Raw genomic sequence first — 14736 nt, forward strand, 5'->3', positions numbered from 1 at the left:
GGAAACCTGTCCGTCGGACGTGTTCTGTCGTCTGTACAGACTCACCGGACACGTCCGACCGACCGCCATCCCTCGCATGCGTCGTACTGATTCGATGCATGCGTGGAAGCATTGATTTTCCAGGGCCGGGCACGTCGACGGCACGGCCACGCCCCGCGTATTGTTTACGTGCGGATTTCTGTCTGATGGTGTGTACAACCATCAGACAGAAATCTCCGGGCGGACATGTCCGCTGAAAACGGTCCGGCGGACCGCTTTCAGCGGATTATCCGTCCGTGTGTACGGGCCTAACAGAATGTAAACTTTTCCTTTTTGATTACCGGTAGTTATTACTTTGATCATTTCATTTTCATGAAAAGTTTTCCTTAACGATAATAATGCATTCTTCTGTCTCAGATGTTTGAAGCTTTAGAGAAAAATGTTCATTGCTCTGCAAAAAAAGAAAAAGAAACACAAACACAATTAACTTGAAAGTAACAAAGAAGCTAAATTTTTGGATTTCAGTAAATTAACATTTGGAGTTATTATTGCAGCATCTACTTGAAAGTAATCCTGTAATTGCCCTTTATTTACATGTTGCTTGTTCCAAATTTTTATAATCATACAAGGAAACTATAGTTTTTTTTTTTTTAAAGTAAAAGCATATTCAGAGTTATTATTGCAGGAGTTACTTAAAAGTAATACTGTAATTGCATTTTAATTATATGTGACTGATTCTATATTTTTATATTTGTGTGAAAACACAGATTTGCTAATTATCTGTAGTCATGTGGTCAAGAGAAGATTCATTTTGCAAAGAGAAAGCAAAACCCTGTTTTTTTCCCCCTTGCATATGATTGGGCAGTGCATTTTTACTTTTTAGGGGAACATGTTCTACTCTTTTAGTAATTCGACCCAATAATATAGAACTACACAGCAGGAAGCATGTATATCAAATCAGCCAATATGGTAGCCTCTATGTACATACACACTGCATGTATTTATAAGTTATACAATTCAATAAAGCAGAACTTTACTCCTTTAAATCATGTTTTTTTTTAATTTGTACAGTTGCTACTTGCATGTGTAGCCATATAAATTAATTCAAGCTCTAGACAGGGCCGCCATCAGGAATTTACATAGCTTCAGGCATGGGCCCCCTGGAGCAGAGAAGCAGGGGGGGGGGGGGGCTGCCCCCGCAAATTGAGAAGCGGGGGGAGTATTGCAAGTTGAGAAATGGGGGGCCTCTTAGAGGGGAAGCCATCCGGGGCCCTGGGGACCACCGGGCCTCTTAGGCCCCGTACACACGAGAGGATCGATCCGCTGGAATTGATCCGCGGACCGGTTTCAGCGGATAGATCCCCTGGTGTGTACGATCCAGCGGATATTTTTCCACAGATTTTTTTCCCCGGGGATGGATTTCCAGCGGATCAAGATTTCTTAGCATGCTAAGAAATCTATCCGCTGGAATCCAGTCCAGCGGATTGATCCGCTGGTCTGTACAGACTCAGCGGATCAATCCGTCCGATTCCATCCCTCGCATGCGTCGTAATGATTCGTCGCATGCGTGGAAGTCCTCATCATCACGGCGACGGCGCGACGCGTCACCGCGGAGGGAATTCCGCGGGGATTTTGATCTCATGGTTAGTATAACCATGAGATCAAAATCCGCCAGAGGATTTATCCGCGGAAACGGTCCTCCGGACCGTTTCCGCGGATCGATCCTCTCGTGTGTACGGGCCCCTTAGAGGTCGGGGGGGCTTTGGGTGCTGACGAAAAAAATAAAGGGGGATGCCATTCGGGCCCTGGAGATCACCGGGCCCCTTAGAGGCCGGGGGGTTTTGGGTGCTGACAAAAAAAAGGGGGGATGCCATCCAGGCCCCTGGGGACCACTGGGCCCTTTACAGGTATACTGCCTGTACCCCCTTGATGGCGGCCCTAGCTCTAGATCATTTACTTGTTGCCAATTTGAGTCTGTGGATGTGACTGCAGTCTCTTGTGCTGTGCAACCAACCTACTTCTACGAGACTACAGTTGGCTCAGAGGAGGAATGATCAGTAGAATGAACATGGGTTTAAATAATTATAGGTAGATTCAGGTACATATGCTTAAACTTGCGGCAGCGTAGCTTAGCGTGTTTAGGCTACGCCGCCGTAAGTTAGCTAGGCAAGTACATGATTCACAATGTACTTGCCTGCTAAGATACGGCGTCGTAGCCTAAAGCGGGCGGGCGTAAGGGCGCCTAATTCAAATGTGTGTAAGGGGGGCGTGTTGTATGTTAATTGGGCTTGACCTTACGTTTTTCACGTTTTTTTTAACTGCGCATGTGCCGGGCGCCTACATTTCCCAGTGTGCATTGCGGCTAAGTACGCCGCACGGGCCTATTGATTTCGACGTGGACGTAAACTACGTAAATCGCTATTCGCGGGCGACTTACGCAAACGACGTAAACATTTTGAATCTCGAAGCGGGAACGGCGGCCATACTTTAACATTACTATTCCACCTATGAGGTGGAATAACTTTAGGCCTGATAATGCCTTACGGAAACGGCGTAAATCGACTGCGGCAGCCGGGCCTACGTTCGTGAATCGGCGTATCTACTAATTTACATATTCTACGCCGACCGCAATGGAAGCGCCACCTAGTGGCCAGCCTCAATATTGCAACCTAAGATAGGACGGCGCAAGCCGTCGTATCTTAGATATGTTTAAGCGTATCTCTGATTGAGAATACACTTAAACATAAGTCGGCGTAGATTCTGAGTTAGGTCGGCTTATCTACTGATAAGCCGGCCTAACTCTTACTGAATCTACCTATTTGACAGCATCCGAGGTGTGCCTAATTACACTGCAATGAGTTTTTTTTTGGGCAGAGGTTAGAATTCCTGGCCTACAAAATTGCAAGCTGGGTAAAAGGCACTCCCAGGATTTTAGGGTAAAGACAAAACACAGGACTTTGCAGAGCAGAGTGGTCACAAATGAAAAGCAAGGGTTTTGGGAAGTTACGCTATTGAATTTTTATTTCAAGAACAGCTAGTTATAGTCACTATTTAATGTACACAGATTTAATTCAACATACCAAAACTTGGAGTGTGTTAAAGGAAAGCTCTCGAAGTGTCCAACTAACTTGTGGAGCTAAGCACAGACACCACATATTTTTGGCTGTAATCAGATTTTTATAAGTAATAAGTGACACTAAAAGGGAACTTGTCTTAAGCTCCAGGATTTTACAGTGCAATACAAATGGCCCTCTACTGACCACGGATATCCTGTGAGTTGTCACTAGTATACCAGAAGATAAATGTTCCTCAAATTTGCATTTATAGAATTAGGAGACAAACTAAAATCTAGGTCTCCTAATGACACAGTTTCAGAAACACTGGGCCAGATCCACAAAAGAGATACGCCGACTTAACTCGATTTTTCTAATTTTACACGGCGTGTATCTTTGCGCCCGATCCTCAAAACGAGAAGCGCCTGAAATTCCGGCTTTTCCGTCCTACCTAAAATAATTACACCGGCGCATTCTCGGGCGCAAATTACGCTAGGCACGCCGCTTTATTTGATAGGCAAAGATGCAAATGAGGGAGATAGGGCGATCCACAGAATTAAGTGTGTGCGCCGTAGATTACGCCCTGTGCGCACCTGTTAGTTTCCTGGTGGGAATTTACACTTTATAAAAGCAGCCCTAATTTTACACATGCCGTCTGAATGTCTGCTGAAGCAACACCATTCAGGAAGAGCTCAGCACACACACACTTTCAGGACTAAAATCTCTCTGCCAAAATGCCAGGACCATCAATGATACTAGCTGCATTAGTGTCTATAGAGGCACAAAGAAGGAGGAGGGCACAGAGGAGGAGGAGGAGGGCACAGGAGAGGGTATACCGCCCACGCCAAGATTTGTTTGGCATGCCTGCTTCTGAAGTATTCCACAACTACAGATTTACCCGTGAGGCCATCCTGGAATTAACAACAATACTTCAGGATGATCTTACCAGCCCAACACAACGCTCCCATGCACTGCAGCCACTCACCAAAGTACTGGCAACTTTGCATTTTCTTGCCACTGGCTCATTCCAACGCACAAATGGAGGCGTGGCTGGGATGGCACAATCCTCCATCAGCAGGTGTGTGCACCAAGTGGTCCCTGCAATCCTGCGGCGCATGGGAAATCAGTTTCAAAAACCCACCCAGGAGGATCAGCGTTTAAAGACCATGACAGACTTTTATCACATTGCCAGATTTCCACGCACCATCGGGGCCATTGATTGTACCCATGTGGCACTACAACCACCCCATGATACTGAGCACATGTTCCGGAATCGTAAAGGCTGGCATTCCATCAATGTGCAAGTGATCGTAGATGCCCATGGCCTCATCTGGCACGTCTGTGCTAAATTTCCGGGATCCTGCCATGATAGTTATATTTACCGGCAGACCCAGATCTCCAGAGATTTGGACCAGAACATGTATGGAGACAGCTGGCTGATTAGTGAGTGACATGTGTGTCAGGTATGTCCCCCCCATGATGCTGACATTACAAGGGGCACATGCATGACTAATATCCTCCTGTCTTTTCCCTTACAGGTGACTCAGGATATGCCTTGGGACCTCATCTAATGACCCCATTCAGGAACCCCCAAACCCCAGGAGAGCAACGCTACAACCAGGCGCACATACGTACCCGGGGAGTGGTTGAACGGACCTTTGGGCTTATGAAGTCCCGCTTCAGATGCCTGGATAAGTCTGGGGGTACACTGCTGTATTCCCCTGACTTTGTGTGCCAAATAATTGGGGCATGTTGTATACTCCACAACTTTGCCCTCAGAAGGGGACTGCATATTGACTTATGTGATGACCTGACCCCTGACCCAGGCAATACCCCCCCAACCAACTCTACCCGGTCTGCTGAGGGCACAGCAGCCAGGAGACGCCTTGCAGAAGGCATTTTTTCCCAGTAAACGTACATGATTAATGTCACAATAAGAATGTATCTTTTCCCTGTAAATGCACATCAATAAAGTCACAATGATAATGCATGAATGCACACCACTGTGGTTCCTAGCACAGACACATCACATGCACATCGAATTGGATTAGATCCAAGTCCCCCCCCCCTTTGGGACTTGGGAGCAGTAACGCCACGCCACGGCTCCAATTATGTCACTGTGCATTCATACACCATTCAGGAACCTGGGATTGCACTTCTCCCTGGTCCTGGGGATCCCTTCTCCACCAAAACTGAGGGTGACACCCTTAATTTCTCAGGAATGCCACCCCCCCACATTCACACATCATTCACACACATAAATCAAATCATAAGTACAGAAGACCAAATTAAATAATAATAAAAAAAAAGCATAAACCAAAAAACAAAAGTATCCCAGCAAATTAATTAGCGGCGGCGATTGCTACGCCTTGGCTGGGCAGGGGCACGGGCAGGGGCACGGGCAGGGGCACGGCCACGGCCACGGCCACGCCGTCGCGGAGGATGTCCATTGGGGGGGTGAGCTGGGGAAGGAGGAGCCTCCTGGGGGGGGTGAGCTGGGGAAGGAGGAGCCTCCTGGGGGGGGTGAGCTGGGGAAGGAGGAGCCGCCCCTGCTGGCCTGCCCTCCATGGCCCCTGCAATGCGAGTGAGACAGGCAGTGAGGGCAGCCGCATTGGCCTGGCCAGACCTTGTATTGTCCTGCACAGCCTGGGTCAGGGCACTCAGCTCATGGGCCACGCGTGTTGTGGCGGTCTGTATGTCGTTCAAACATGTAATGACCGCCGTTGAGTTGGTGGCCACATCACCGAGTGCCTCCATCATTTCACCCTGGCTGTGCTCCATCTGCGTAAGTTTTTCCAGTATTTTTCCAAGAGTGCGGGTCTGCCGGGCATTGTCCTTCACCACACTGGCCGACAGACGCTCGCCCACAGCCACGGTCTCCTGGGTTGGCCCCCTGGCTGCCGCTGAGTCTTGCGGGCCTGGAGGAGGGGAGAGAGTGACCCTGGTGACTGGAGGCCTGTTGGGGGAGAAGTGGGAGGGGCTACCCCTGATGGTGGCCTGACTGGTGCCAGCCTCAGGGGTAGCCTCAGGGGAAGACTCAAAGGTCATCATATCAGTGGCCAGGAGGACTTCCCGGCCAATCTGCATATTTTCCTCCTCCTCCCCCTCATCATCCTCCTCCCACTCATCCTCCTCCCCCTCAACCTCCTCCCCCTCAACCTCCTCATGAGTGGAGGTTTGGCCAATCCCCTCCCCTGGGGAATCCTGCCCTTCTTGGGACTCATCATCAGCCTGTCTTGGGGGTGGTGCTGCAGCCTGGCCCGATGGGCCTGCAACCTCCTGGCCTTTAACCTCCTGGCGTGTAACCTCCTGGCGTGTAACCTCCTGGCGTGTAACCTCCTGGCGTGTAACCTCCTGGCCATCTGTGGAGGACACAAAACAATCACATGTTTGAGGAACCACACACTTGGCACATCTTCCCTTCCCCCACCCACACATGCTAATCAACAGAGAATAAACAAAAAAACCTACCTGTCCTCCTAGGAACATCTGACGTATAGCCAGGCAGGCCCACCACCTGCTGTGGGTGGAAACACTGGGCCACTGCCCATTCCTCCTCCGTCAGTCTGACTGGGCAGGGTCCCCCTCCTCCAGTGCCCCTGGTATGGGCGTCGTTCCTTGCCATCTTATTCCGGACGACGCTTCTCAGATCATTTATTTTTTTCTGTATGCCAGCGGGGGTCCTAGTCTCCCCCCCCCGCCGCATTGATCTGGTCGGTGATTTTTTTTATAAGCTGCCTCCTCCTGGCCTGGGTGGTGTTCTGGCTCTCAGGGCCATGCAGAAATCGCCCATATTTCACAATGCCCCGAGCAAGAATTTGCTTCTCTCCCAGGGTGAAATTAAGCTTCCTGCGTTTGGGGGGCATCACATACACCACCCAGCAACAACAAACACACCCGACAAACAATCTACAATACACACCCAAAAACCTGACAAAAATATATACCACAAAAAACTAAACAAAATCTAAACACACAAGGACGCAGCTAATAGTAATTCAAAAACAAACACGCACCAACAAACAAACAAAAAACAAACACCAAAAAACAATCAGCAAAAACAATAACAAACAAATTAAATAAAGACACTTCTCAAAAACAAAAACGCACCAACAAACAAACAAAAAACAAACACCAAAAAACAATCAGCAAAAACAATAACAAACAAATTAAATAAAGACACTTCTCAAAAACAAACACCAACTAGACTCTCCAACTCCTCAAACACTTTTCTCACAAACACAACTTACCAACACACAAACAAACAGAGCAGAAGCAAATTGCTCATGGAAGGGGAACAATGGGATATACTTTTGCAAGGGAAGTGTGTGTGTGTGGTGCTTTTTACACACAGGGCGATCCTCAAACTAAGTACACTTGGCCTTTTACCTATCTCACTGATTGCGCCGAGACCAGTTCTGCACATGCCCAGTGAGGTCCCGATTCGTGCGCGCATGCGCAGTACGGCCGGCGCCTCATTTGCATGGGGTCACGGCTCATTACAATGAAGCACGCCCACTTCCTTCCCACTTGCAAAAACCCCGCCTTACGCCTCTGAATTTAAGTTACGCTGGCGCAAATTTAGACGCAAATGCGCTGTGGATACGGCACTTACGACACCAACTTAGGGCAACGTAACTTAAATGACATAAGTTAGGACAAACTAAATTTGCACCGCTGGCTGAGGATCTGGCCCACTGTTCCATGTTCTAACAGAAATTCATAATGAGACTGAGCAATTAAAGTGGTTGTACACCCTCTACAACCACTTTTACCTACAGGTAAGCCTAGATTAAGCCTTACCTGTAGGTGCTTGAAGAATATCTCCTAAACCTCCACGGTTTGGGAGATATTTACAATAATGATGGGCGCCGATGTCTATGGCGCCTGCGCCGTAGACAACGGTGCAGGCGCATCTTTAGAAACGGCGATCGTCCTGTTTCTAAAAGAGGACATGCCGTGACTGGTGGCTCCCACGCGCATGGCTCTGGCCAATCACAAAGCCGGATACCCGAAATAACCCCCGGGAAAGATGTCGGCCGCTGGAGCGGTGTATGAGGACGGCTGTGGGGGCTTCAATCTGAGAGGAGTATTAAATAATGAGCTAGTATGCTACGCATACTAGCTCATTATGCCTTTGTCTTGCAGGTGTTATTTTTAATTTTTTTTGTAAAGTGGGTTTACAACTACTTTAAAGAGCACTTTAAAGATGTGTTAAGTGTTTAAATGTTGAGGTAATGTAGCTGTTTTCTTTACTATAGGCCATGGGTCTCCAATCATTCTAAACAAACGGCCAGTTAACTGTGCTTCAGACTTCAGGGGGGCCAGATTGTGGACAGCGGGGTTAGAAAATATCCTGGATTTAGAGGGAAAAACGAATGCCACAGGCGTTATGGTCAGTGAGAGTATAGAAATGACATAGCGCCCATGGTCAGTAGAAGGAACAGTGCCCCATCATTGATATCATGTTGGAGGAATAGGGCTAGTGGAGGAATAGTGTTGGTATTAGTGGCTTAAATTTTTTCTCCACTTTTGTTGTCAATGGGAAGAATACCCCAAGGGCTGGACCTGCATTTGGCCCGCAGGGGCGCAGCCTGAAGACCACTGCTATAGGCCCTATGATAAAAACAAGCCTCATTTAATGGTGGAAGGTGCAGCCGTCATAATCAAAAAAATAGCTAGAATATTGGAGAATGGATTAGGATATAGCTGAGATTACTACTGAAATGCTGGGGGTGATAGTTAGAACCATATGGTATGATAAAAAAAAATATGTATCAGTAAAAATATGAAATGCATTTTAACAAAATCTTAAAACACAATCTACAAACTGGAATGGATACAAAATACAATAGATTTAACGGAAATATGGCTTGTTCTAGTAGGCCAAATCACGTTACATTTTTGAGTACAGGAACAAAAAATAAATGCCAAACATGTAGTACAGCTTATAAGAATGCTAATTGAAAAGGCATATAACAGATGTTAAAACCATAGATATATCGCTACAATGCTACATAATTCGCAAGAGCACAATAATTCAACTGTATAGACCAGGAAGGTAAAATTTTATTTTTTTCTTACATTTTCAAGCAGTTAAATTGCCATAAAGACATTACCTCTAAATTAATTTTACTGTCTTCTGTAGTTACTAAATAATTCTTTGGCTGAGGAATCCGTGGAAAACATGTTTTCACAATCCTATATGAAGGAAAAGTAATTAAAACATATATAATTGCTACACAAACCAATTTATAATGAAATGTCATGAAAATTACACTTCCATTTCTGCAGCAAAGAAAAGAAAACAAAAAAACAATTACTGGTATATATATATATATATATATATATATATAGGCCCGGATTCACATACATTGGCGCATATTTATGCCGGCGTAGCGTATCATATATACGCTACGCCGACGTATCGCAGAGAGGCAAGCACCGAATTCACAAAGCACTTGCCTCCCAAACTGCGCTGGGTTCCCTCGGCGTAAGCCGGCGTAGGTGGAAGTGGTGGAAGTGGGCGTGAGCCATGCTAATGAGGCGTGACCCCATGCAAATGATGGGCCGAGCACCATAAAAGATACAAATAACGAACGGCGCATGCGCCGTCCCATGGATGCATCCCAGTGCGCATGCTCAGAATCACGTCGGAACTACTCCCTATGATTCGACGGATCACTGCCTACGACGTGAACGTAACCTACGCCCAGCCCTATTCACGTACTACGTAAACTATGTAAAATACGCCGGCTTGTGTTCCCGTCGGTGTAAGTGTTTTGTGAATCCGGGCCATAGTATATATATATACTACATACTGTATATACTTTGTTTTCAATATGGCTCAGAAATGTAATTCCCAGTCATGTAATTGGCTCAGTGCTTTTTTTGACTGCTGTAGATATTTTGATACAGGCAAAATAAAATAAAAAAATAGAAATCAGATTACCTTTTGTACTGCAGAGTAGTAATTATTAGGAGAACTAACATAAGGCCAGATACCAAAATCACTGGAGTCAATTCAAACTGCCATTCCGATTTGCCAACCATGGGCATGGGACCTAAAACGATAATTGGAAGGACTATTTCTGACACAGCTTGTTGTTGGACAATGTAGGGTGTGCTCCGTATTATTACACACAAAAACTGTATATTTACAATAACCATTAGTTTACTGTTTTTGAGCAAGAAATATTGTATTGTACAAAGTACAAGGTATTGCACAAGTGTATTTTTAAGTTTAAAAGGGCAAAAATATTTCTCAATTTTTTTTTTTGCTCAAGCAGCAATAAGCTCCTATGACTATGAGTCAACTCAACAACCTACTATACACTGGCAGTTCAGATATCAGAATATACTGTATCTCAAGTACTACAGTATGTTGTTATGTGCCAACAATTGTATATTTTGTTAGGTGCGTGTGGTTTTTTTTAATTGATTTTTTTATACTTGGATTCTAACAAGTGACGTGCTTTTATACAGCCTGTGGCCCGGATTCAGAAACGAGATACGATGGCGTATCTCCTCATACGCCGTCGTATCTCTGAGTGCGGGCCGTCGTATCTATGCGCCTGATTCAGAGAATCAGTTACGCATAGATTTCCCTAAGATCCGACTGGTGTAAGTGTCTTACACCGTCGTATCTTAGGCTGCATATTTATGCTGGCCGCTAGGTGGCGCTTCCGTATAGTTACGCAATGAATATGCTAATTAGGTAGATACGCCGGTTCAGAAACCAACGTCCGCCCGGCGCATTTTTTTACGTCGTTTGCGTTAGGCTTTTTCCGGCGTAAAGTTACCCCTGCTATATGAGGGGTATATGCGGCGTATCCTATGTTAAGTATGGCGGTCGTTCCTGCGTCGAATTTTGAACATTTTACGTTGTTTGCGTAAGTCGTTCACGAATAGGGCTTTGCGTAAGTTACGTTCACGTCGAAACCAATGAGGCTTTGCGGCGTAATTTCGAGTATGCGCACTGGGATTTTTTCACGAACAGCGCATGCGCCGTTCAAAAAAAACGTACCATACGCAGGGTCATGTGAAATTTAAATAAAACACGCCCACAACATCCCCATTTGAATTAGGGGGGCTTACGCCGCCACACATACGTTACGCCACCGTAACTAAGGGCGCAAGTCTTTTCTGAATATGGAACTTGCGCCCAAAATTACGGCGGCGTAACGTATCGGACGCTCGCACAAAGATACACAATTGTATCTGAATCCGGGCCATTATTTTTAAAAAGCACTATGGTGCTGAAGAACATAAACGCTGATATCACCAAGTTAGGGGAACTACGAGCCAACACCACTGCAGCTATTGGGATATCACATCTAGCATATTTAACCACTTTTTCCACCGCTTTCATTCATTGGATTTCAGTTTATTGATGGAGGCTCAGCATTACATATGCACATTTCCTAGAAGGCTGCATGCAAATGCAGTCTGCCTAGGAATGCCCACTTTTACAGACTGACTCCCTCCCATTACAGCATTGTGACATTCGCCTAACTCTACCCAAGAGCCAGCCCACTGCTTGCATCATAGCTGAGTAAAGGGCCACTGTTAGGCCAGTACAACCGGCCCTGTTGTACCGGGCCTGGCGTCCGGGGGTGGGGGGGGGGCAGGCTGCCTCGCAGACAGTGCAGAATAAAGAAAAAAACAGGCTTTCTAAATTACACCCCCGCTAAGCCGCTCCTACTGGTCTGGGGGGGGGGGGGTATTATTGCTATTCTCCAGACCCCTCTCTGATGATATGTGCTGGTGGGAGTGGGAGACTTTTTTCTAATTTTCAGGCGCATGCGCAGTGCATTGCATGCTGCGCAACATGTCCCAGCCACCTGCTGTGGCTGCCCATTTCCTTCCCTGGCAGAGTGATCTTCCTCCACTCAGGAGTAGTTGGCCTCAGAGAGATGGCGAGCGAGGGGCTGTGAGATGGCAGCAAGGCAGCTGACTGTGTCCAGGAGGAGAGGGGAAGCCAGAATTCATTGTGGCTGCTGCAGCACCCCTGTAGGTGGGTGAAAGATGTACACTGCACTGCTATGTCACCTTCTATAATACACAGGCAGCAGTCAGCAGGTTTTCTATCACAGTGGGGTAGATTCACGAACGATTTACACCGGCGTATCCATAGATACGGCGCGTAAATTCAAAGCTAAGCCGGCGTATCTATTTTCTGTATTCAGAAAGCTAGATACGCGGACATTAGCCTAAGATACGACTGGCATAAGTCTCTTACACCGTCGTTTCTTAGGGTGCATTCTCACGCTGGCCGCTAGGTGGCGCTTCCATAGTTGTCAGCGTAGAGTATGCAAATTACATACTTACGCCGATTCACAAACGTACGTGCGCCCGGCGGTAGTTTTTTACGTTGTTTGCGTAAGTCGTTTTCGCCGTAACGTTGCTCCTGCTATTAGGAGGTGCAGCCAATGTTAAGTATGGACGTCGTTACCGCGTCGCGATTTGAAAATTTTACGTCGTTTGCGTAAGTCGTCCGTGAATGGCGCTGGACGCCATTTATGTTCACGTCGAAACCAATGACGTCCTTGCAACGTCATTTACCGCAATGCATGTCGGGAGATTTTAGGGACGGCGCATGCGCAGTACGTTTGGCGCGGGAACGCGCCTAATTTAAATGATCCACGCCCCCTACCGGATCATTTGAATTACGCGCGCTTACGCCAGGCCCCTTTTACACTACGCCGACGCAAGTTACGGAGCAAGTGCTTTCTGAATACAGCACTTGCTCCTGTAAGTTGCGGAGGCGTAGGGTAAATACACTACGCTGCGCCGCCGTAACTTTAGGCGGAGATACCTGAATCTACCCCAGTGTGTCACATAACATGGCTGTCAGGTGCAGATTTTGTTAACTTATTGGTAATAAGTTAACAAGGGCATCCAACAGCCATGTCCTAGGACACACTGTGACAGTGCCAGCCATGATAGAGCACCTGCTGCCTGTGCGTTATTATAATACTGAGGATCTTAACCTGCCTGGGTTGCTGTCTGTTATGAAGAATTCTTTCACACAAAGTGGAATCCAGTGGGGGATCTGTGCGCTGATCCGATAATTTTTTTAAGGCGGGACCAGGGGAGGGGACAGGGGTGAGGTTGAGTGGGAAGCTGAAGGGGGCCCTATCAGGTAGCCTGTACGGGACCCCATGATTTCTATCAGCGGCCCTGGCTGAGGACTACTGAGAGGAGTACTGAGGCCAGGGGATCTGATGTTTTTTTGAATGGACAAAAATGTATTTGACCTTTTTTAACACAGTGCACCACAATGTATAGTATGTATGGCACATGCATTGTGGAAACATGCATTTCTACAAGGGGTAAATGTAAATGGGCCCAAACTAGGTGTTATTTAGTTCCTTGCTACCTTTCTTTCCTTGGCTTTTATCACTTTTTTTCCTGTTGTTATTAGAAAATGTGTTCTAGGTACCGACCATAACTAGCTGCTTTCAAACTAATGAGCATGTGCAAGTATGAAAACTATTTTTCTACTTTTTGTCTTTAAAATATGTGAAACTTTTAATAAATCTTGTAACACACGGCTTCCGAAGAAAGCATTGGTTGTATCCGCAAGCCCCCCCCCCCCAAAAAAAAAATATGCATTACTTTGATTTCATACATTTGCAAAGTTACTGATAAATTAATAAACCCATAAGTAACATGCTTGAGAAGTGCTTAAAGGGGTTGTAAAGGATTTTTTCCCCCCTAAATAGCTTCCTTTACCTTAGTGCAGTCCTCCTTCACTTACCTCATCCTTGAATTTTGCTTTTAAATGTCCTTATTTCTTCTGAAAAATCCTCACTTCCTGTTCTTTTGTCTGTAACTCAACACCGTAATGCGAGGCTTTCTCTATGGTGTGGAGAAAGCCTCTTGGGGGGGGGGGGGGGGGGGGGAGGGAAGTCAGGACACTCTCTACTTTGCAGATAGAGAAAGGAGCTGTGTCTTAGTGGGCGTCCTGACACTCCTGCTTGCCCCCTCAAGAGGCTTTCTCCACACCAGGGAGAAAGCCTCGCTTTACAGTGTTGAGTTACAGACAGAAGAACAGGAAGTGAGGATTTCTCAGAAGAAATAAGGACATTTAAAAGCAAAATTGAAGGATGAGGTAAGTGAAGGAGGACTGCACTAAGGTAAAGGAAGCTATTTAGGGAAAAAAATGTTTTCCTTTACAACCCCTTTAAAATAAAAGACCACAAATGAAAACAAATTAACATTTTATGAGGATGAAAACAAAATAACAACAGTAGCAGCAATATTTGCCAGTCTTGGTAGCCAGGGATGGACTGGCCATTGGGACTACAGGGAGTTTCCCGGTGGGCCGATGGCTCAGTGGGCCGGCCTCAGTGACAGCGGACTGCCGCCCCCCTCCACTCCTCTGTCTCTCCCTCCCTGCAGCGCTCACCTGGGGGGGGACAAAGAATCAGGGGGAGAACGACAGAGGAGCATGGGGGGAGGGGACAGACAGCTGACTCAACAGCTATGGCCTGGGAGTTTCTCACTCCTGCCTAATCTTGTCCCATAAGGGGGGGCACCGAACTGATTCTTTGCCCTGGGTAAAATAATGTCTAGCTTCCCCACTGGTACTGCCTATAAGAGTACCAGCCGTTCTACTCTAATAAAGTAGAACAGCTAGTGAAGGGGGAGAGGGGGCTTGGGTGGCCGGGGGGGTGCGGGAGTTGTTCGGCCGCCATGG

General features: G+C 46.7%; 1 protein-coding gene across 2 annotated transcripts in view; it reads right to left on the reverse strand.

Moving 5' to 3' along the window:
* Positions 1 to 216: 216 nt before the first annotated feature.
* The window catches only part of LOC120927485 (interleukin-5 receptor subunit alpha-like), a 62536-nt gene continuing 48016 nt past the window's right edge, over positions 217 to 14736 (reverse strand). For both annotated transcript variants that reach the window (XM_040338196.1, XM_040338195.1), the window contains 3 exons: positions 9985 to 10096; positions 9152 to 9233; positions 217 to 430 (listed from right to left, as the gene is read on the reverse strand). In XM_040338196.1, the coding sequence (XP_040194130.1) occupies positions 350 to 430; positions 9152 to 9233; positions 9985 to 10096 (275 nt within the window). In that variant the 3' untranslated portion in view covers positions 217 to 349. The remainder of the gene's footprint in view (positions 431 to 9151; positions 9234 to 9984; positions 10097 to 14736) is intronic.

The sequence above is a fragment of the Rana temporaria genome, chromosome 2 (genome assembly GCF_905171775.1).
Source record: "Rana temporaria chromosome 2, aRanTem1.1, whole genome shotgun sequence".
NCBI classification, from domain to species: Eukaryota; Metazoa; Chordata; class Amphibia; order Anura; family Ranidae; genus Rana; species Rana temporaria.